This window comes from Patella vulgata, chromosome 7, assembly GCF_932274485.2.
Source record: "Patella vulgata chromosome 7, xgPatVulg1.2, whole genome shotgun sequence".
Lineage (NCBI taxonomy): Eukaryota > Metazoa > Mollusca > Gastropoda > Patellidae > Patella > Patella vulgata.
In genome coordinates this window covers 26,381,135-26,405,366 of record NC_065885.2, presented here as the reverse complement: position 1 = coordinate 26,405,366, position 24,232 = coordinate 26,381,135, and the positions used below count along the sequence as shown (strand labels likewise).

Genomic DNA, 24,232 nt, shown 5'->3' with positions numbered 1-24,232 from the left:
TCGGAAATAAATATTTATTATTAAATACAAGTGCGTTAGAGTTAATGGGACAGGCACGTCTGGCCGAACGTAGCTAGAAATATGGTGGACTGTATAAAACAACTGAATACTACCCAAGATGTCAGGTTTACTTTTTGTTATGCATCGCCCGAACAGTAGGTTGGTTTTCCTTTTTGTTCAGTATTACCGCCCTCCAAGAATAGTGGGTAACACACAATTGGACATTGGTATACTTCTGGAGGGATCAATTTACTTACAAGTATCTCTATATGTTATAGGGTCATTCCAATTCCATGTCAACTGGACCAATAGTGGTAACATGACCCCCCCCCCCCCAAAATAAAAAAATAAAAAAAATTTCGGATTTGTAAGTTTAAGACCTTATACAATAACATATATTTTTTTTTATAATTTTTGGAGGGGGTCATGTTCCCAACTTTCAGAAATTTGGTTCACTTGACACGGAATGACCCTATAGGCTCTGCCCTTAAAAATTTCATATTTAAACTATATAAGCACCATATTTTACATTGCATTCGATTTTCTTGTATTTCTTCTTTCTAAAAGCTATTATTTAGCTACGCCCTTAACACGCCTGGTGGGGCAACCGTATTCTTTTTATTTTCTGCTTTGTTTTATGGAAACATCATTTTTTCAACAGTCGCGTTGCTAAATACATTAGCCATCATGGAACAACAGAAACATCTTCAAACTACATTTGTTAACAAAAGCATAATTTTCGAAATACATAAAGAACAACTTTTCTGGCAATTAACTAATCGTCATGATATGTTGGTGTTATCAAAGAACGTACGAGTTGTTAAATCGTGCTTATATTACACCCACAACGGTTGACACAGTGGATCATGCTGTGTAATAATTAACTTGATTAATTCATTGGAGTAGGTAATTTGAGCCACAAATAAAATTAGTTTGTGAGAGTCGAAAGAGGAAAATACACGTCCTTCATTTCGCGACCTCTTGATAACGACGTCTAGATTATTTCAGAGTAAACATGGTTATTACACATACTCTTAATCAAAAATAGAGCAACACCACCGTTAACAAAAATATGCACCCCTCTACGCTCAGCATTCATTTCACCCCGCCCTATGCCGAGCTTAAAATTAGCCTGACCCTAGGGATTTAACCATATTGTAGTCGTAGTTATTGACATAAATAGCTGATGGTGTGCTGCCATTGCTTGGCAACGCATGTTTAAAAACACGTCATCTTCAAATCCTCACCCGTCGTACAGCATCATTAAACCTACGATCACGTTGTATTAACATCTTCACATCCGTATTCATCTCCAAAACCTTGCTTATGGAGGGCATTAGTTCTTAGTATATTCATTGTAACTTCAAACCCCCGCTTGTCGTATTTCAACACTTTCAAACCCCCGCCCATCGTGTAGCAATAAGCTGAATACAAACACCCGTTCATCGTGTAATAACCCCTACTTATCATGATCAAATCCCCATTCATCGTCCGAAATCTTCCAACCCCTACGACTAACCATGTATCAGAAGGTCCACCGTATCGGAATTGGATATCTAAACATCGCTTGCGCGTAGGTGTCTTTAGCAGTGGGAGGAAACCGGAGGACCCGGAAAAAACCCACGAGGTTGGAACATACAAATGCGATTTTTATCCAATTTATTTTCAATATAAAAAAAAAACAATTCATAAATGCAACAGGTGAACAAACAAAAAATAAATTCAAACTTAACAATCGTTCTTTATGAATGACATCGTAAATGAAATGAATATTGTTTCTACTGTCCATCTTCTATTTCAAAATTGTGGATTTCCAAATCCAACCTGTTTTTGAACTTTATGAATTTCAGCTAGTAAATCTTTGTCTTGTAAATTCAGTTTCATTGCGTATTTATAAGTTTGTTCTGCCTCTAGTTGTCTTGCGGATTTTAAACAAACCAAAGAAAGATAACCCCATACTTCGGCGTCACTGTTATTCAAAATATTGGCTTCCGATAACGCATCTTCGGCTTCTGTCAACTCATTTAATCTATAGCAAGCTATTCCAACACCCAACCAGGAAACACATGATGGGGATTTTCTACAAGCCATCAAAAACATATTTTTGGCATTTTGAAATTTTTGTTCGGAAAGATAAATAGATGCCAAGCGTATGTAAATAGAATGCATCTCCAATGCCTCTCCAATGAATGAAATCGTTCGTTCAAAGCACTCTCTGGCCGCTTCTGTATCGCCAGTTAAATATTTAAGGTGACCCATTAATGACCAACCATCGGGATTCTGTTGTTCCAGCTCCAATGCCTTTTTCAGACACACTTCAGCTTCCCTAAACTTACGTTTCTGTAAGTTCAATCTAGCTAATGCTATTTGATATTCTATAGCTGTTGTACTGTGAGCAGGGCGGGGCAGAAGTATTTCATGAGCGAGTGCCCTTTCTGCAAACTGAGCAGCTTTAGATTCCAGAAGCCACTCAATAGTATGCATGTATATACTACAAGCTGGTAAAGGAGTTGGATCTCTGGAAGGAATAGCTTTAACAATGTGTGTGGGTTGTGGTGTGACCGGCTGTTTCCCTACCCTTTGTTGACTATGGGTTCGTGATACTGACACGCTAGCACCAGGGGAATTGACTTTATCAGTTTCACGTTTATCATCAGTACTTTCAGATATAGCAGATGTTAAGGGTGTTCTGTCAGGAGAAGGAGATTTTGGAAATGAAACCTCGCCGTCACCCAAAGCCTCTGAATCCCGAATTTGCTCACCTTCTAGAACTTGTGGCACAAAATCGGACTTTTCTTTCAATTCTGCTTTGATGGCTTTGGCTGTTGCTGCTGCTTCTGAATGGTTGAGTTTGTTTGCTTCCATGTATGCCATTTCAGCACCAATATCATTCCCAATAGAATCGTAAAACAACCCAAACATCGTCCAAGATTTGATACATTTAGGATTAATGTTTGTAGCGGCTTCAAAAAATGTTTCTGCTTCATCATTGCGCTCCAATAGGGAGCACACGACGCCATACATTAATATACCATACAGGTGGTTCTGCTTGATGGAGATGCATTCTTTAAAACATTCCTCGGCTTTAGTAACTTCATTAATGTAGAGATTAAAGATGCCATAGTCGTACCAGTTGTCTGCGTTTTTCTTTTCTTTTGCTATTCTTTCTTGGTAGTATCTTGCTGCTAACTCGAAATTTCCACCCATTTCTGCCTCTCTGGCAAAATGTTTCAGTTGTGCAGACTCTGTGACAGGTTTTGGTACAGGTGGTCGGTCTCCAACTTCCAGGGCATTGCCCAAAGCTAAATGCATTTGATCGACTAGGTATACATACAGCTCGCTTAGAAAAGTTTGTAGTTCTTCTCGATCATCAAAAATGGTTGTTTTCAAATACTTCTCTCTAACAATCTTTACCACTGAATGCTTCAACTGTTCTTTAAAGGCAAAATATTTACCAGATGAATTCAATTCGTATATCAACTTCTGGCGATTAGTTTCCATTGCTTCATTAACATTTAGCTGCCCTGTAGCATCATCACCAAACAGTTCCCTGAATTCATCTAATATGAGATCGGCTACATTAGATATCTGTGCATGGTAATCTTCTACAGCTCGCTTTGCACCATCAGTTCTCTTTGGAAATAAAGGGCGTGGTGGGATATATTCAGAGACTTTTCTAGCTAATTCCTCAGGCTGACGTTTTGGTATGAGGGGACGATCTAAAACTATCTCCAAAATCACAAAAGATTTAGCTTCAACATACATCTGTCCTTCCACATTTAATGGTGGTTGTCCATCTAGCTCTGAACCAGTATCAGATTTAACTAACTGTGACGCACCTTTCTTTACATCTTTTTTCTCTGGTTCTTTGCCACCTTTCTTAGGTGGTGGGGAAGTAGAATTGTGGTGTAAAATGTTCATGGCTATTTTAGAAGCTTCTTCGGACATGCCACTTTTCCTCTTTGTTTTTTCATAAAGAATATGATCAGAATATGGCCAAACCTTATAGGCTCCTCTAATCTTCTTGACACCAGGATATAACAGGGGTGCTAAATTGACAAATGCAATTCCATGAAAATATATGCCATTTTCATCTTCTTTTTTTCCTTTTCCACCTGATGCCTGTACTGCTAATCTCATTACTTCTACTGGCCACAGACGATTTTTCGCTATTTCGTCTTGGAATTTTTTTATGGCAGAGCTGTCTAAAAAGCATCTTCTCTCTGTTATCCAAGAAACATGGTTCTTCTCCATTTCTGCACAATGTCTGAATTCTCTGTCTTCTTTATTTTTGTAATCTCCATCCTCATCTTCGATAGGATCACTAACTACAAAACTATCAGGAATAAACACAGAGAGACCTTGTGCATTTCCTGGTTTACACCATTTTTTCTGTTTGTTGGGCAATTCTTTATCCGATCCCGGTTTCAACTGACCATTAGCAAAGACAATGGGCACTTCCCTTTCCTCTGTAATCGGAATGGGTAAAGCGGCAGCATAATAATACTGAATTCCTGACAATGTCCATGATTCTGGAGGACAATGTAAGTTCTCCATGGTAATTCTCATTAAATTTCCATCTTTTAGATTTTTATCAACCAGCAATGGTACCTGCACAGTTATGTTCACATCAACTTCAGGTCGAGGACAATCTACTTGTAAAGATTCTAAAGGAGAACCTGGTGTTGGATTTATTGGCAAGGTGTAGCAGGCCTTTGTTTCTCCACGAACTAGGGGAAGCAAATCAACTGTACATTGTCCTAAAAGGTGTGTCTTTTCTTCCTTTTGGCGTTTTTCTTTTGGCAATACTTCTATTAATGTTAAAACTACTGGTTTGTGGGCTATTTCATCCAAGGCCTGACCATCATTATATGCACAGTTTAAAATAGCATTAAAGTTAATGTCTGATGACGTTGAGGATTCCCCAGTGCAGTCAATTTTTTGTGATTCGCCTAAAACTTTGTCTCCGAATTCTGCCTTAATAACCACAGTCACTACATCTCCTTTTTGGCCTCGTAGATGTTTTACTCGTACAACTGATACAGTAACGGGTTCTGGTGCACGCACATTTGTTGTTTCAACTTCGGCCATTTTAAAACGGTAAATTTCACATCGCGGGTTTAACTTTTGAACAGCTTTTCTGGGCGTTCCACTTATTACTTAACCTTTGCCTATACTGGGGTATAGCTTTGTCTACAGTTATATTATCATATCACGGTGTAACTGGGCGTTTCGTTTGGAATTGACAAACTCCTCAAATTAACGCAATAACAGCGTCTTTTTCAAACGCTTTGAAAAGTAGATAAAATATTTTTCCTTCGGAACTATCAAATTCTCGCTTATCCAGCCTCACTATACCTTTTTACATTAAAAATACGTCTTAACGATCTCGATGTTTGGAATGTAAACTTCCGGTAAGTTTCTATGCAACCCTGATTGTCCAGACGTTCAATCGCACCCCGTCTGTTTTATTTTTCAGACCTTTAATCCACTATTAACTGCCACTATATATCTTGGGTCTAAAGACATGTTCCCTAGTAACAATATTGCTAGGTCTGTAAAACAGATTGCAAAAATAGAGTGCTCAGTGCTTTCCCCCAGAAAATTTTGGAAATTTTGGAAAATAGGGATTGCACCAGAGGAGAGGAACTATGAAAATGACAGAAAATTTCAATTTTGAGGCTGAATTTGCGATATTGGCGTATTATGATATGAACATTATAAAAATTAGAAGGAAGGAATACGACTTTAGCGTAGGCTACATATAATAATTTATTTGAAAAACGAAAAGTTCGGAATCGGGTTAGAGTGCGGCTTGTTTGAATTTTGAAGATTATCACGCCTGGTGCGAGCTTGAATCAATCTCATCCCGATCGTGAATTTGACCTGGAAAATTTCCTACAATCTCCAGTTGGCTTTCTTATTATGATAGATTTCTTCGGCCGTCGGTATGCGGTCCGTTTCTTGATTGGGGGCCCATGATCTCGTTGTGGGCGACCCACCAATCTCGGCGCCCCTCCGGAATGAGGCACCCCACCAATCATGCCATTTTGGGAGCCCCATTGATCAAGTTGTAGGCGCCCAACCAATCTCACTTGGCCTTATGCATTATGTGCGGTCCGACACTCATATATTGTCATTATAAGGCGCCCCACCAATCATGCCATTATGGGCACCCCTCCGGGTTAGGGCACTCCACAGATCACGCCGTTTCGGGCGCCCCATCAATCAAGTTGTGTTGATCGTGTGATTCATTATGGGGCGCCTCACCATTTGGGGGCGCCTCATATATAACGACATGATTGGCGAGGCGCCAGAAAAACCAAGTGACCAACCAATGTCACTCGGCTTTAAGGGGCGCCCATATTGATATGGACACGTTGGTCGATGACTTTGTATTGCGTCCAATGGAAAGAGCGCCTACGGTGCCCATTGGGGGCACCAGTTTTTTACCCGGGAGGAGGGGGCAGCCCGCTAGCTACGGGAATGGAACTTGGGGCCAACTAAATATTAACTTCATACGATATTTCTGACACACTGATACATTATAATACTAGTTAGTTAGCCTATAACTTGCAATGTGCATTAGTTATTTTGTGTTAGATTCAACTCGAAATGCTACCGTAGGGCGGGTTGGACGGCCGATGGTTAGCACGTGCGTGCTGTATAATAAGGTCTGCCATTGAGTCTACTGGCTTGGTTTCGATTCACCGGTTGTACGTGACAAGAAGTAGGGTCGGCTGTCCAACCTCATGGATTTTTTCCGGGATCGCCGGTTCCCCCCCCCCCCACACACACACACTGCTAAAGACCCCCTACGCGCAAGCGAATTATTAAAATAAAATTGAACTATGTGTTAGTCTCGAAATGATCTAGTTTTTGTCGAGTGGACGTTAAACCCATCTCTCTCTCGCTCGCTACCGTAGGGCCTACTTATTCCAATTAACGTCATGGGAAATCCATGATCGAAACTGCACATACATGCCACAAACTTCGTCAAATTCATTAACAATTTATCAATGTAAAACTAACAGACCAAAATTGTTGTGAAACATAATACACATCAAAATATTATACGATGAACGTTTTAGCTACAAGGCTTGTATCTCGTTCTTATTGGACTCGCTCATTAATTCACAAATGTGAATGGTTAAGTCTAGATACATCGTCTTACCATTAATTATTTCTTGATATTGGTACGGAAAATTCTAATAAATCCGTTGACTATCCAAACAATTTATTATCTGTCGATGGCAGTCAAGATACATATATAAATGTTGAAATCATGGACCAACATGTCTCTAGTGACACAGATTTTTTACCACTCCTGCCTAACAACCATCATTATGAAATCGTTTGGTGTCGCCATAGTCTTCTTTACCTCCTAGAAATGAACATTCTTGACAAAGGCCTTAAATTCATCCCAACCCCCACAATAACAACCATAGACCCCATCACACAGGCAACCGATTGCTTCCAAAGAACATCCTAGTGCACAGTAAATTAGACTAAATAACACCAGTCCTCACCCTAACTCAAAGCAAAGAATATATCAAACCCTAGCCCTAACCCTTGGCAAATAAAATCAAGTAGTTATAAGAATCCCTAGCCCTAATCCCTGCATATAGTGAAAAAGTTCATTTTTAGAAAATCTAATCCTTAGTAGGGAACACACTAATGTGGCTCTCACCCGAGCGCCTCAAATTTATTCTTTTTTCTTCGGAATCCAAAAATACCAGAATACCACAAGCGACACCGAAGGAAGACCATCAGCGCCACCAACACCAACAAAACAGCGAAACCAACCAGGTATATTAAAGATATATTCCCTTGTACAAACTGGGTGATTTGATGATATATTTGGACTAAAAACATATTCAAACTAATTAATGTATCATAATTTTGCTTCAAATCTTTCTAAAAACATTGCAATTGTCAGGGAATAGCCGACTATAAAAAATCGATCAAAAGAGGTCATGTTTGTGTCACGTGACACAACGGGTGCAAGGTCGGAGGAGAATTCATTGCATACACAAGATGATGTTGCCTTTATCGCCGACTATTTATTACAAATATCGAGGCCTAATTCAATTCTCAGATTATCCACTGCCCGTGTCTTTTTCCGTGATTTTTATCTCAGAAAGTGTTGTACGTCTAACTCGTCATAAAGTTTATCAACATGAACACCAAGGTATCCCATCAGACTCAACGGTTTTAAAATATGGAGTGCCACAGGGTTCCGTTCTCGGTCCTCTATTATTTATTAAATACACAGCATCTTTAGGAAATGTCATTCGTAAACATTGTCTTTAATGACACTCATATTTATATAGCTTTTGAGCCTTCCTCTGAACCATCTGAGTTATACAAATTTGAGGCCTGTTTATCAGATATTGTAAATGAATGGACTCAAATTTATTAAGCTCAATGATGACAAAACAGAAATAATGCAAGTCGGCAGCAACTACTAAAATCTAAAACACAAAAGTATCGAATTGGCAATATCTCTATTACACCATCAGATTCTATAAAAAATCTTGGGTGTTTATTTTGACTCTAATCTGGACATGAATAAACAAATTTCGGCCATGTGTAAAAGTATTAATTTTCAGATTTATAATATTGGAAAACTTGCATCTTTCATTGATAGTGACACGACGAAAATGCTGGTAAACACTATGGTTACTTCAAGACTCGATTACTTTTATTCACTTTTGTATATTCTACCTGAAAATAAAATCCTGTGATAGATCTTGGCAGTCAGTGCACCAAAGTTATGGAATTCAATATCAAATGAAACCAAAAAGCGCAAATTCTATTAAAGGTTTTAAAAGTATCTCAAAACCAAACTTTCAAATCAAATATACAACTGATTGAATACAGTTCTAGCTGTGTTTGTGTCAGACTTTTACCATGTGTACTAAATAATGTTCTCCGTTTTTTGTTTATGTCTTTCATGGATTAATGCATTGTAACTGTTATTATTATATATATGCTACATATCCTTTAATATTTCCACACCAAATACATTACTGTCTATCTGACTTTAGATATTCTAAACAAATGAAAAATTGTCATTTATGTGATAATAATATTCATTTTATTAATAAGAAAAACAGACAAAAGTAGCTCTGGAATAATAATATATCATTTAAACAAAGGGATGTCTGCTTCGGTCATTTGTTGCAAACAAAGAATTTCAGCAATCTGGTTAAAACACAGATCCTATTTCGTTTTGTTTTTATAGTTCAAAATTTCGTTTTACTTGTCTTTACTACACTTGGATCTGGAAGACTTGTTATTTAACTTGTGTTCTGCTTGAAATGAGGGGTCAGCCAATCAAATGGTCTGTCAAATCGAGTGTTTGACCTTTTTTGCCCGGAACTGTGGGTAATCCACTAGTAACATCAATGCTGATTGGTTAATCAAATGTTTGACATCATAGGTCAAAAGTCGGTCTTTTGACCCCTGACGTGACCTATTGCTATAACTTGTCAGATATTCATGTAGTGTAGGCCATCGAAAGTATAAAAAAACGAAACAAAATATAGATTTGAATTTAAACAGATTGAGAATTTCAGTGAATATACACTTTAATAATAGACAGAATACTACACTTGAAATTCCTGTGATAATGATTTTTAATTGAATGACTAATATATTTGTTTTCTACTTTAAAACTCGTAATAATTTATTGTATTTTAGGCAACACAAATAAAATAAGTTGTTTCTCGGGCACCGCCCGCACGCAAAATTGGTTGCGCGTGCGGCCTATTTATTAGTCTTGATGAAAAATAAAAAATATGTAACGCCCGCCCGAACATTGATAAGCAAGTCATAAAAAAAATATGCCGCATGTATCTACATGCCCCATTCGTGAATATCCATTCAAATGTATTAAACTGATTCAGATGTAAACGCTCATTTACGGGTCTTTTTTATTGATATCGAAAGAACCTCCATTTTTGTATCACGTGATTTTAATTACCTCCCCTTGTGAACTAGAATTTGATTCGTGTTAAACACCGAAAGTCATTGACAACAATGCAATGTATTTCAATCATTCGATCTTAATCGGCTCATTATTGCCGGCTTCAGTCGGTCCATGTTTGAAAAAATCCTACTTATAAAACAATGAATCGTAGAACAGGTTAATTATTATAACTTGTGGCTACGAATACGATACGATGATAGTCACCATACCTTAGTCAGAATCTGGGTCATTAGCACGTTTAACGGTAGTTTTGATAATCCGGAAAATAATAATTGGATTACACATTTGATAGTTTTACTGACGAGTTGTTAGTTAAATTTAAATAGTCATTCGATATAAGCCCCAGATAGAACACCGAATATGCTGAGAAACACACCAAATATCCTGAGAAACAGTCATTTCACGAATCCCGATGACACCTGACATGCATTGGTTGGAATTAGGTCAATCATTATAAACCAGCGATACTAGATTTAGATCGAAGTGTCGTTTACCGTGATGATTATTTTTGATACACATGCTGACAGAGGCTTACTCTTTAAAATATTGTCGTTATTATGGACGGCTATTAATAGTCGTACGGAATTTTATTTTAAACCAATTTCAATTATGGTTGTCACCATTACCATTAGTAAGCTACATTACGTGAATTAAATATGGAAAATTATTTTCCTTTCAGTCAGTGTTCAGTGTTTGAGTAGACTTGATTTCTGGATTTATGTTCTAAGTATGTATAATATATAACTGAAAGCAAAACCGTAGACAAGTAATGACTTTCTCATTAAAAAAAAAAAAAAATACAAGGCCGCCCTCCCGCCCCAACAATTTTCAACAATAGGCAAATTTTATTTTGCACCATCCTCTAGCCAGAAATGAGATAAAAAAAAAAATAAACCGCCCTCCCCCCCTACAGTTTCAGCTGTCAGTTGCCCGAGAAACAAGACATTTATTTTGTGTAGCCTTAATGTTATTTTATACAATATAAACAGTGATATCATATTTGTCAATTCGTTAACTCCATATTAAAGTGGTACTATCTCTTTCTAAAAACATATTTTCAGTCTTTCATTATACGTTGTAGGCACAGTCAATAAAAAACAAAAAATAAATGACACCTTTTGATATTTTGTGTTTGTAATATTAAACAAAATATTGTACATATATTTATCACTGTTGTTATATCCTAGTTCTCAAATATCCACAGAATATTTATTCCAGATAATCCCAAGTTTACACGTCTGAAAAATAAAACATAATCAAAACTTTAAATGGTTTTTAATGAGAAATACAATATATAGTATACATAAATCTTAAAGAGAAATACAAATATATTATATAACAATCTTTATGTTAATTGAACAAAACCATTGTTCATATTATGTTAAATAGTAACAAACTCATTAGTTTGGACTACATAATAAAATACCAGTATATCCATTGTTCATATAAGGCCACACAAAATAAATGTCTTGTTTCTCGGGCAACTGACAGCTGAAACTGTAGGGAGGGAGGGCGGTTTCTTTTTTTTTTTTTACTCATTGATGGTGCAAAATAAAATTTGGCTATTGCTGATAATTGTTGGGGCGGGAGGGCGGTCTTTCTTTTTTTTTTTTTTTAAATGAGAAAGTCATTACTTGTTTACGTTTTTGCTTTCCGTTATATTCAACTTTATTTTACATACTTAAAACATAAACCCAAAATCAAGTCTACTAAAACACTGAGACTGAACACTGACTGAAAGGAAAATAATTTTCCATATTTAATTCACATAATTGAAATTGGTTTAAAATAAAATTCCATACGACTATGTAATAGCCCTCCATAAAGACAACAATATTTTTAAAAACTTAGCCTCTTTCACCAGGTGTATCAAAAATAATAATCATGGTAAACAGTATTTAAAACTAAATCTAGTATCGCCGGTTTATTTATAATTATTTACCGAATTCCAACCAATGCATGTCACACCGTGTCATCGGTATTGGAGATTGCCGGAAATACTGTTTCTTGGGATATTTGGTGTGTTTCTCAGGATATTCGGTGTTCTATCCGGTGTTTATATTGAATGACTATTTAAATCTAACTAACAACTGGTCAGTAAAACCATCAAATCGGTAATCCAATTATTATTTTCCGGATTATCGAAACTACCGTAAATGTGCTAATAATGACCCAGATTCTAAGGTATGCATTATGACGACTATCGTCATCGTATCGTATTCTTAGCTATAATTAATTAACCTGTTCTACGGTTCATTATTTTATCAATAGGATTTTCCAAACAAGGACCGACTGAAGCCGGCAATAATGAGCCGATTACGATCGAATGATTGAAATATTGTCGCCAATGACTTTTAACACGAATCAAATTCTAGTTTATCAAGGGAGGTAATTAATATCACGTGATACAAAATGGAGGTTCTTTCGATATCAATAAAAAAGGCAAATCTGCCAAACTTCGCCATTGTTCGGATAAAAAAGACAGCATGTTCATCTGAATCAGTTTTAATACATTTGAATAGATATACATGTATGGCGGATGTAGGTACATGCGGGATATTTTTTTTACGACTTGCTTGTCGATGTGCGGGCGGGCGTTACATATTTATTTTTTTTCATCAAGACTAATAAATAGACTGCACGCGCAACCAATTTTGCGTGCGGGCGGTGCCCGAGAAACAAGTTATTTTATTTGTGTTGCCTAATATTAAATAGTAACAAATTCATTAGTTCTGACTACATAAATAACAAAGTGTGGAAATCATCTACTTACCCTAACATGCCCTCTTGATGTGTTTTAACATGATATAAAAATAATAACAATGCCTGAAACATATTGTTCCTACCCTGAAATTAAAAAAGAACTGATTTTATTTCCTGACTTGTTATTAGTAGTTTTGATGTCTATTTTTATGCCAGTAGTCATTATAAACCAAATTTAATTAAGGCATGCACTGGCAATTCTTCGTAAGATTACTGTGAGCAATTAAAATATACTTAAGGAGGCATTATGCAAGGGATAAGCTGACTAGTGCAGGTCTTTTTTCTGGCTTATTATTATATGAATTATTATTTAGACATTTATTCATATGACAAGCCCATATTCAACTCTCTAGATCATCAGATGACTTAGGTATTAAGGGGATTAGTCAATGGCCGCCATACCTGCGTTAAACAATAATATGGCTACCAATCATGGAGATTGCCGATAGAGGGTCTGATTACAGTAGCAATGGTACTTGACATTCTAAAATGTGAACTGTCAATTTGACAAACATTCATAACTTCCCCAAGAATAAAATAATTTGAGGAAAATTTGCAATAAGTTTTTTTTTTATTTTTTGGAACTAGCCTAGCAAGAATGGCCAGCTCTTTATCTAAATCTTACATAATGCCCCTTCAATGTCTACATAACAGCTTGTGGTCATGACCTACCTTAGGTAAATTATATGTATTACCACCAAATATAACTTGATACAAAGGAGGATTTATACTAGACTGATACAATAATAAATTATCCTTCTTCTGTAAATCTGAAAATAAAAATACTAAAATAAATATACAGGAAATGTTGCACAGGTTAAAATGAATAACAAATGGTTTTTATTCAATCCTTGCAAACACAGTTATCCCCTTAGACCCGTAAACCTTTAATTTGGTACCTGGGCCCTTATTCACGAAAACCTTTAACTAAAATATTTGGAGAATTCTGCCTTTTCATTGGTTGAGAGCCAACATTTGTACAAGGATTTTAACATTCAACACATCCTTAAAATATTGTAGTTTAAGTTATCATGAATAAAGCCACTGAAAGATAACAATAAGATAAAGTTCAAGGAAGCAAAAATAAGGTAATTAAGGAGGATAGTTCAACTTAAATACCAAATATATTTCTTTTCAATATTATAATCATAAAAAAGAGAGAGAGAGAGAGAGAGAGAGAGAGAGAGAGAGAGAGAGAGATTGGGTTGAACCACTTGACCCAAACTAGGTCATTTTGGGACTAACACATGGTTCAGTTTTATTTCAATAATTTGCTTGCACGTAGGGGTCTTTAGCAGTGGGAGGAAAACCCACAAGATTGGACAGATCATCCTACTCCTTGTCATGTACAATCGGGGAATCTAAACAAGACCAGTCGACTAAATGACAGCGCGCGCACGCTAACCATTTGGCCATCCAACCCCCTTATATTCATAAATCATATTAAATCTGCAATAAAGTTGTAATAACATTCAAAACATACTTGGCTTATCTGGTGTTTTCATAAAATATTGACTAGTAAATGTTTTTCCATCTGGAAATCTGGGTTGAGCTGGAAGTCTGGAATCCATATAGGTACATAATGCATGCATAACAATCTGGAATTAGATAAATAATAACTTATACTGTGATCAAACACAATGTATGTTATGCCAATCTAACGGAACAAGCATGCCAAGTTTGGCTGAGCCTTAGATTTTTTAGGATGGCTGCCTCAAAAAGACCAACCAGATGAGTAGCATATGAGGACCAAATACAGAGCGATGAAGGATATAAAACAAGATCAATCTATTAATAGCTTACCGCTGAATCAGTTGGTAGATGTTCACCCCAAACTTTACCATAATGTCCTCCACCATTCCAACAGAACTCACTCATACAACCATCTTTACCTAATTCTAAAATATACATCATAGTAACACACATTATACATACATTAACTGACACCTGTATTCTATAAATACACCACTTAGATCATAATGACAATTATACTCTAATGTTTTAAGGACTACCATCACATTATCATCATAATACAAAAGTACAACAAATAGATGTAATTCAATTGGGTAATTTCTACTGTTTAATGTAAAGCACAGAAAAGATGGTGGGAAAATTTTTACAGAGAGGACAAAAAAGACCAGTGGGAGATTGCTTCACAATATATGGATAAATTGAATGGTATCGTATCATTTACCTTATTATATAAAGCTAGTGCTTTTAATAGTGCGCATGAAATCACAAGATTTGTCATTAAGGCAAGTGGTGTGTTTTCGATTTCTTGCTTGAACATGACGAGGAGTAGGGTCGTCTATCCAACGTCATGGGTTTTCTCCGGGTCTCCGGGTTTCCCGACAATGCTAAAAAAAAACCTATGCACTAGCGCATTATTGAAAAAAAATTGAACCATGTTAGTTCCAAAATGACCTAGTTCTTGGACGTTATACCCATTTCTCTCTCATTCTATAAAGTTGATAAGAGATGTAAAATAAGCCATTTCATAAATAATTTGGAATCTTTTATGAACTTACCCAATATGCGCTTGGTTAGATATTCCTGATTAGAAGAAAAATCTAGATATGGTACAACAGAATTAAAACCGGGAATAAAATTACTTTTAGTTAGTGCCAATTGTTTTAACGTTGAAACCCCAACTTCTGAAATAAGGTTAATAATAACATATTTACACATGAATAATATATTTTAAACAATATATATATATAATAAATGAAAAATTGATTCTTATGAACACATCGATATGCTTACAGAAATGGACTAAATTTCTTCCAGTTATGCATCCTAAATTAGTATTCTAACAAGAATTCAAGTGTACCTCCTATCTGTGTATCTTCACATCCTATTCTTCGTAAAGCATTGTTAATTTCCTTTATTTCATCCGATAATCTAGTCATTACTGTTAAACTTATCCACTAAAAATATAATAATGTGTTCTATATAAGAGACATATATATATGAGAAGAGGCTGGACAGATGGGTAGATCTGTAAAGCTGTTTGATGCAGACGTAGAGTGTAGACAAGAATGAATAATTAAACACACACAGATTTTAAGGGTCATATTATTACCCAGAACATTATGATCATATTATGACCCAGAACATTATGATTAAACTACCACCCTATTTTACTTAATCTGTTTAGCAGGAATCTGAATTATCTAACAGTAGATATCTAAATGGAACAGGTAATTGAAGTTACTATGTTTTACGATTATATCTTTCATAACCTCATAACACAGAAGCAAGGACATGGTATGAAACCATCTAAATCAGTGTTTTTAAATATTTGATGGTAATGCTAATTGGGGGGTTGGATGGCTGAATGGTTAGCGTGCGCACGCTGTATCATAAAGTCTGTCATTGAGTCGACTGGTGTGGTTTCGAATCCCCGGTTGTACGTGGCAAGGAGTAGGGTCGCCTGTCCAACCTCGTGGGTTTTCTCTGGGGCCTCCGGTTTCCTCCCACTGCTAAAGACCCCTACGCGCAAGCAAATTATGTAAATAAAATTAAACCATATGTTAGTCCCGAAATGACCTAGTTTGTGTCAAGTGGACGTTAAACCCCATTTCTCTCTCTCTCTCCGGTAATGTTAATTAATTCCTTTGGATATATCCTATTCTATTACCTTTCTGAGTTTTTCTGTCCATATATATAATTCATCTTCTGTAACACCAAACTGACTCCAAACCTGTTGAGTATAAAATCATTTTATTAAACTAGTATCAAGTTTATAGAGCATAGAAACTAAAAGATACTTTCAATGAAGACGAACATACGCCATACAGAAAGCTCTGAATGAAGTTTTGCTTTAACAGCCATGCTTCCGCCTACTCTTTTTTTTAATTCCTGCGGTCAAGGCTCTTTTTATTTGCACACTAACATATACCTAAATAAAACTCGATTTTCCATACCATCCCAACGATTAAATGGCTTTGGTCTTGCCAGGCACTCCAAACTGCACCACTGGCAAGAGGAACCAGGCTTTAAATTATTTTTACACATTTAGGATTTTAAATTAAGGCTAACTGGACAATATGAAAACAGGAACTATGTTATTTGACTTCGTGAATGTTGAAATTCATAATTAATTTGATATATTTACCTCTTCATAACCTGATCTATGTGTTAAATCTGTTAGACTATGTTTAGTTGTAGCTGACTGGGGTGATCGTGTTGATACTTGATACTGATATTTACTTAATAAATGAGACTGATCCATCACGCTGCTGCCATAACTCCAAAATGATGATCCACTGTTACCCAGATTTTCTGATGATACTATGATAAGCAATGACCGAAAGATTAAATTAGGATAAAAACAAATGAATTGAAATGATCCGCACTGACTGGGTCAATGAAGATGGGCATACAGCATACTGTGTGCTATGAGGAAAATTTCCTGCAGACAGATGCACTACAGCCTACTCCTATTTTGAATTCCAACTGTCAAGGGTTCTTTTACATGCACACCAATGTGTACAAAGGACCTCAGTTTTTGTTCCGTCCGAATGTCTATACAAAGTCTATTGCCAGGCCCACCATCCTGCACCACTGAAAAGGGGAAACATGCCGGAAAACCCTGATGAACTTTCTTGGTTAACACAGGGATCGAACACAGGATCTCCTGGTTAGCGAGCCAACATCTTACTCACTGAGCCACCCGGACAAAAAGAAACAGAAACCAACAAAAAAATAGTGAAAACTGAGTGCTTTTTCGCGGAGTAATTCATATTCTAGTTCTTTGATTTTTTTTTTTATTATGTCAAAGGATCATGTGGCTAAATAACTTTATCACAAACATCACATTACCAGGTTCTAGCATTTTCTCATCTGTTTATTTGTACTGTTTACAGAAATTCCATTCAAGCATGATTCTAATATGCTAGACCAAATAGTCAACAAAAACCATCATGCAAAAGGGGAAAAACCTCAATAATATTTTAAATGACCTAAGCAGAAGTTTAAGTTAATCTCCTTGATATGTCTCCTTAAATATCTTCAAAAATTGTTCTACAAACCTTGTAAATTTCTATACTCTTCTTCATCTTGTTCTTTTAAAAACTGACTTAAACCATGAATACTTGTTATTCTCTCATATGGTGAAACTAAAAGATAAATAAAACTTACTATACTTATACAAAATTTATCGGTTAAATTCAGACTAAAATTTTTGTATTAGAGAGAGATAGAGAAATGGGGTTTAACGTCCACTCGACACAAACTAGGTCATTTCAGGACTAACATATGGTTCAACCCTATTTCAGTAATTTGCTTGCGCATAGAGGTCTTTAGCAGTGCGAGGAAACCGGAGGACCCAGAAAAAACCCACTAGGTTGAACAGGTGACCCTACTCCTTGTCACGTACAACCGAGGAATCGAAACCACGCCAGTTAGCTCAATGACAGACCTCGTGATACAGCGCCTTCGGCCATCCACCCCCCACACCCTGTATTAGGATCTAAGGATGCCTAAATTTGTAGTTAGCCTCCATAATCTTTCCCATCTGTAAATCAATATATTGGTTAGGGGTATATATTCTTTCTTTGGAATGGATCCAGGTAAAAAAGGTACATGATGACTAAATTCTGAAACTAGTTCAGAAGAAAACGTACATGACTGTACAGTTGATCTATTAGATCAATGGTCTTTATTTTGTTTCTATCTACACTCATTTATTCTACCTATTTTATGCATTTCCGTCCTGAACTTAAAAGTGAGCTTAGGAACAAAAACAGGGCTAGAAATTTACACGGATCTCCAAAGCTAATTCGCGCAAGAGCTTACACTGTGAATCTACAAGGATCTGCGTAAAAATTTTATAAAAAACTAAAAAAAATCAGAGAATTGTCGAGTCCGACTATTGAATGTCAGTCAGGCTGTTATGAATCAAATTTGTAAGCCTTACGGTACTTTATAGAATACTACATGTATAATAAAATAAAATATTTGTTGTTTTATTTTGTTTAACTGTTTACTTATAATTTTGACGAGTTTCTGGCTGGCCATTGTCTTTTGTGTTTATGTTATGTAATGAATTGTGTGGAAAATTCCCTGATCACGACATGGCATCTTGTAGAACTAGAGCATTTATTTTAATCCCTCTTAAAAATATTTAAAAGAAGCTGCTTTAGCGGGCCAAACTTGAAACAAAATAATTTTGGGTTCCATTTTATCCTTTTGAGCGATTTGATTCCACTAGTTCCACGTCAATATAATGGGGTTAAATTGGGTCATTCCAATTCTATTCTGTCAGTGTCAAGTTCAGCCACTTGTTTTTTTTTTTCACTTTTGTTTATGCGGACATAAACTATATTCCTTTATTATAATACTTTGTGCAGTTATCAATTGAATTTTTCGGACATTGGTAAACACTATTTTGTTTTTTAGACAGTATCTTATTCGGAGGATTCGTGCAGATTGCATATATGAGAATCCTCTTAGATTCTTGCGAAAAATTATGAATTTCTAGCCCTGAAAAAGTACACCTAAACAAAGTACATGAAAATAAGCTACATTTTTAGAAAAATGTACATCCCTGACATTATATAATATAGACGAATTTGCCTAAATCTGGTTTTCATCCTAATATTCAAGTTTTGATCAAAGAATATTTCTTGAACAGAGGTAAAGGCCTTGCTTTAAGCAACTGCTTTCAATAGATAGTAAGTGGTTACCTGGTGAATTTCTCGATGAAGGATAAGAATGTCTAGATCTTAAAGAACTAGGTTCTGTTGTTTCATATGGAGATGCAGTATAAGACAGGTTCAGAGAATTCATCTAGATGAAAACAAGGATCATCAATGAAATAATTAATAAATAGTTAATTTCTTAACTAAATTCTATAATTATAACTGTAACTTTAAATCAGTTTTAAGAATTAAGCCAAAGGAAATCATGTACATTGGGTACATGTATTATCCAATAAATCTAATTTTTCCTTAGGCTGCACATTTGTAAAAGACAATATCTAAATAACAGTTATTCAATACTTGTACAACCTGAAGAGAAACAATACAGCAGTTAGCAAACTAAATCTCTTTCTGTCTTGTTAAACCACTTTATCTATGTATTCCAGTCTATTTAGCAGCTATTTAGTACTGCTGTACATGTAAATAATCTTTAATGCAGCACATAAATGCATTAGCAAAATTATGTTCTGTGTCCCAAGACCAGGGTAAGGAATTGTTTTAAGTCATAATGCTACTCTCAGGAGCCATGAAAAACAAAACTATATGATTTTTAAAATCTTACCCTGTCGTATGATGTATTAGGTGATGTAGAACTAGAGTAACTTGAATATGGAGAATGGGCTGACATTGAACTATTAAAACTATTGATGTAAGATCCTGGAGTCACAGCTGCAAAATATGTTGGACTATAAGGTGCACTATCATTAGTAAAGCTGCTTGTATGTTTGCTTGGAGAGCCTGATGAAAAGATTAAATTTCTTTGTTTTGTGTCAGTTCTTGGTTTAATAGGTGTCGTATAAAATCCTTTCTCTGAAAAACAACCAACAAAAACATTTATATTTTTCAATGTGTACAAGGAGGCATTTTCACCTTTTAAAAAGATAAGTTGCCATGCATCCAAACATATACCCACAGCAGTTAAGCTGTCTGAGCAGTCCATAAAGGTTGTCACATTGTGTATCTTCATGTACATAAAAAGATCACTCTAAAAGTAATTAACAGATATAAACATCTTTGTTACAGTAATGTCAACAAAGATATATAAATATTAAAAAAATAGGATGATAAATGTAATCTGTACAGTGTTAACAAAAAATTGTGGCCAACAGACGGCTATGGGTGCAATGGCAATATACAACCCTATTTCAATGTGGGCGTACAAAAATGATTTGATTAAATATTATTTATACAATTATAGAATTGTGTGAAACTTCAAGAGAAAGATGCTTATCATTTTCTAAGACACATACCAATACATATTATGTTCAAATTTGGGAGCATTCTTAAGAATTTCTGCAAATTAAAACAAAGTCTTACCATTTTCTTTCACACCCAACAACTTTCTTTGAGCATTTGAAATCTCCACATATTTCCCAAACAGTGTAATATGCAGATAGTTTAAGAGTTCTAGTATATTCTGAAGAATTCTAATCAATATTACAATTACAATACCAGCTTCTGAAAATACAAAATGGCATATCATGGTTCAACAGCCTAGGTCAGCATTACATACTCTAAAGGGACTACTATACAAAATACATTATGATAAATATTTTCTAGATGAACAAAGACAAGGGTAATCTGTCATGGTAAGAGAGAGATGTGAATTAATGTCAATTCAACATGAACCTATGTATTTTAGGTCAAACATATGCTATAATATTATATTTGTATCTAAATAATTCACTTTAGAAGTGGGAAGAAACCAGAAGACCTACAAAATACACATGAGGTTAGGCAATTGGCCCTACTTTAAATATACAAACCCAGGATAGATAACAAGACTTTACGATTTCCAGCGCAAGCATATGACAACTCGGTTGATAACCCAACTAAGTAAAACTATTAAAAAAATCTTTAATTCTTGAAAACTTGATTACTCACCTAAGTACCATAAAATAGGATGAGAGTCAAATATCAGAAAAAATGAAGAATTGCATCTGTAATTTGATAAAAAAAAATAATAATTATTGAACTTTTGCATACCAGATTTTTAAAGTTGTGACCCAGCAGAATACTAATAACATTTTCATTATTTCCATTTAAAACTAATATGGGTTGAAAAGTGTTCAATAATTCAGACAATTAAAACTATTAGACAAAATTAGATAGTAAAATGTGTAATTGAGTTATCCTTCATTTAGGTAATATTTTGAGTACATTTTGCTGACCGACATAAAATATTTTTCATCTGAAATTTGAGAAGATATGAGAAATATTATTGCCATAGCAGGTACTCCATGTAGTATAATGTACAGTTTATTTCTAGAAATAATTATTTGGGATATAAAATTCCACTGAGAAGTGAGAATAACACTTACATATCTAGATAAACAATAAAAATAACAAGCAGACTCAAACACGTTGATGTTACAGCCCTTCTGGCAGTTTTTGTTGAATATCGTATTTGCCATGTTGATTCAATAACGGGACTTTTCCTTGGACTTATAGTAGTCATCGTGAACAAGTTGTGTTTGATCTCTGATCTGTAAAAGAAATAACATATTTTATAATGTTTAAATAACATATTTCATTAAGTTTAGAGAAACAGGAAGATATTCTTATTGTTTAGTTGATAAAACAGAAGTACTTTCATGATTGATTTCCATAAAGAATGTACAGATATTTATTTAATAAATAATACGGTACATCTTGTAAATCTAATATGTATTGGGTAAGAGTTAGTTTAAGACCCTTCTCGTGCAGGTCTTTCACTAGATCAGAAACCTCATCCCTCGACCCTGCGTCTTGAGATAGGAGATGCTGCTATATAGTTCCTTCTGGAAGAACGCCGATATGGATCAAATAGTACTTTAGTAAGCAAAACTATAAATCTTTTCTTCAAAACTACAATTGATTATTGTTATTTGTGACAATTAAGCATATAATCCTGCCTGACCAAGGTATAAATCATCTCTTTTAAATCTAAGCATTGAATTGAAAGCTGGCTATGGGATAGGTTTGACATGTTAATGTCATGAAAGCGGGGATAAATATATGCTGTGTACAACAGTCAATCTAAATATGCAACATAGTAGAGAACCTTTATGAGTCACGCATGACTAATGCACAGTAATTATGAATAGCCATATCAATTTTGTTGAAAACATCGCTTGATTAACTTTACTGACAATATTTGCAGATAAACGAAAGTTGTTTCACTACAGTGAGCTGAAGTATGTTTAATTAGTCCTAATAGTATAAAATCAATTTTTTTTGGGGGGGGGGGGGGAATGTTACATGCATTGATAAAGAAATTAAATTTGCCAGGGGAAACTAAAGGCATCCAATCATAACTTAAAACAAACACATCAGTAGTCTATATCTCAACATTTTTAGCTATGGTTCTTGTAGCTAATCTTCCACAGATTAATAAACTGCATTTATCTTAGTTCATCATTACTTTTATACACGGTTGGTTGCAATTTGGATTTAGTGAGCACACAACAAATAGATTCCTCCAGAACTAAATTCCAAAGAATAAATGGGATTAATATGCCATGAAGTGTGCTATGTGAGGGGAATTTTGCCCAAACAGTGGCATTTCCACCTACTCTTTGTCCAATTACAGTGTCAAAGATTTTTACGTGCACAGCAACGTTTACAATATTGCAGGATCGCTATTTTCTGTCCCATCCAATCGACTAATTGTGTTCATTCATTGTCAATGGGGAACACCACTTGAAAATCTTGAGGACCTTTATTGGACAAAACAGAACCAGAATCAACTAACCATGGACTGGACCTCTGGGTTTTGTGAGCCAGCGCCTTACTCATTGTGCTACTCTGGCACTAGCTACGAGAACGTAGCTAAAAACGTTGAGATATACTGATGTGTTTGTTTTTTAGCTACGATTGGAGGCCTTTAGTTCCAAGTGGCAAACTCAATTTCTTTATTAATGCATGTAACATCTTTAAAATAAGATAAGTTTATGCTATTATGATTAATTAAACTTACAGAGGCCAATGTAGTGGCACAACTGTCGCCTAACTCCAAATATTCGCATTTAAATTAATGAAGCGTTGTTTTTGTCTGACCTTAACCGCCATCGAAATCCATTCTTAGTTACAGAGCTTTAGATTGCCCTATTGATTGGCTGTTATAAAAGCCTTATATTTAGCCCCGCCTTCATGATGACAGCGTATCGTTTAAAAGATGGCGGTCTTCTTAGTAACGGCTTAACACCTTGATTTTAAAAACGACAATTTGTACCCGTTTCAGGTAGGATTATATGCTTAATTGTAGTTGGGTCTGGCAGAAATATTATAAATAACAATAATCAATCGTTGTTTTTATTAAAAATATTGACAATTTTGTTTACAAATGCCGGGTGCGAATCGCTCCCGCATGTGCTACGTTGAAGGTAATGGCCTCATGTCTTATCTCGAAACACGGAGGGTTGAGAGATTAAGGTTTGTTATCTACTCTGGTACTAACTCAGGCTGCTGGTAGAGCGGGTATGCAACTTTGTTACGCCACCGTTTTACATTATTTACAAACTAGTACAAGGCTTACTTTTGGAAAGGGCTAATGAGTGACTGAAGCCATTATTATTGGTGTTATACCTTTTTATATGTACATTAGACGTCGTTGATCCCGATTTAAATCTCAGATTTTATTATCAAAATATCGCTATTACTACTATTAAGAATAGTAATAAAATTTACAAAACAGGTAATCTGTCGACTGTCTCCCGCCGTTCGTCTTTCCATCTAAATTCAGTACACTTGATTAGCTAGTCGTTTTTTCTTTCTAACAAATATTATGTTG

The 24,232-nt window shown here is 35.4% G+C and overlaps 2 protein-coding genes across 2 annotated transcripts; both read right to left on the bottom strand.

Moving 5' to 3' along the window:
- Positions 1–1,756: 1,756 nt before the first annotated feature.
- On the bottom strand, positions 1,757–5,091 carry LOC126828329 (cilia- and flagella-associated protein 70). Its single transcript, XM_050558020.2, has one exon. It carries the CDS (start codon positions 5,089–5,091, stop codon positions 1,798–1,800), a length of 3,294 nt encoding a protein of 1,097 aa, XP_050413977.1. The 3' UTR covers positions 1,757–1,797.
- Positions 5,092–9,077: 3,986 nt separating this feature from the next.
- LOC126828334 (transmembrane protein 209) lies at positions 9,078–24,221 on the bottom strand. Its single transcript, XM_050558027.2, has 16 exons — positions 24,028–24,221; positions 21,783–21,947; positions 21,346–21,401; positions 20,779–20,919; positions 20,024–20,271; positions 19,447–19,549; positions 17,791–17,877; positions 16,875–17,050; positions 16,398–16,460; positions 15,588–15,684; positions 15,286–15,411; positions 14,561–14,655; positions 14,241–14,355; positions 13,430–13,527; positions 12,768–12,841; positions 9,078–11,232 (listed from the first exon to the last, which is right to left on the bottom strand). Exons 2-16 carry the CDS (start codon positions 21,917–21,919, stop codon positions 11,178–11,180), a joined length of 1,671 nt encoding a protein of 556 aa, XP_050413984.1. The 5' UTR covers positions 21,920–21,947; positions 24,028–24,221; the 3' UTR covers positions 9,078–11,177.
- Between the last annotated feature and the right edge of the window lie 11 nt (positions 24,222–24,232).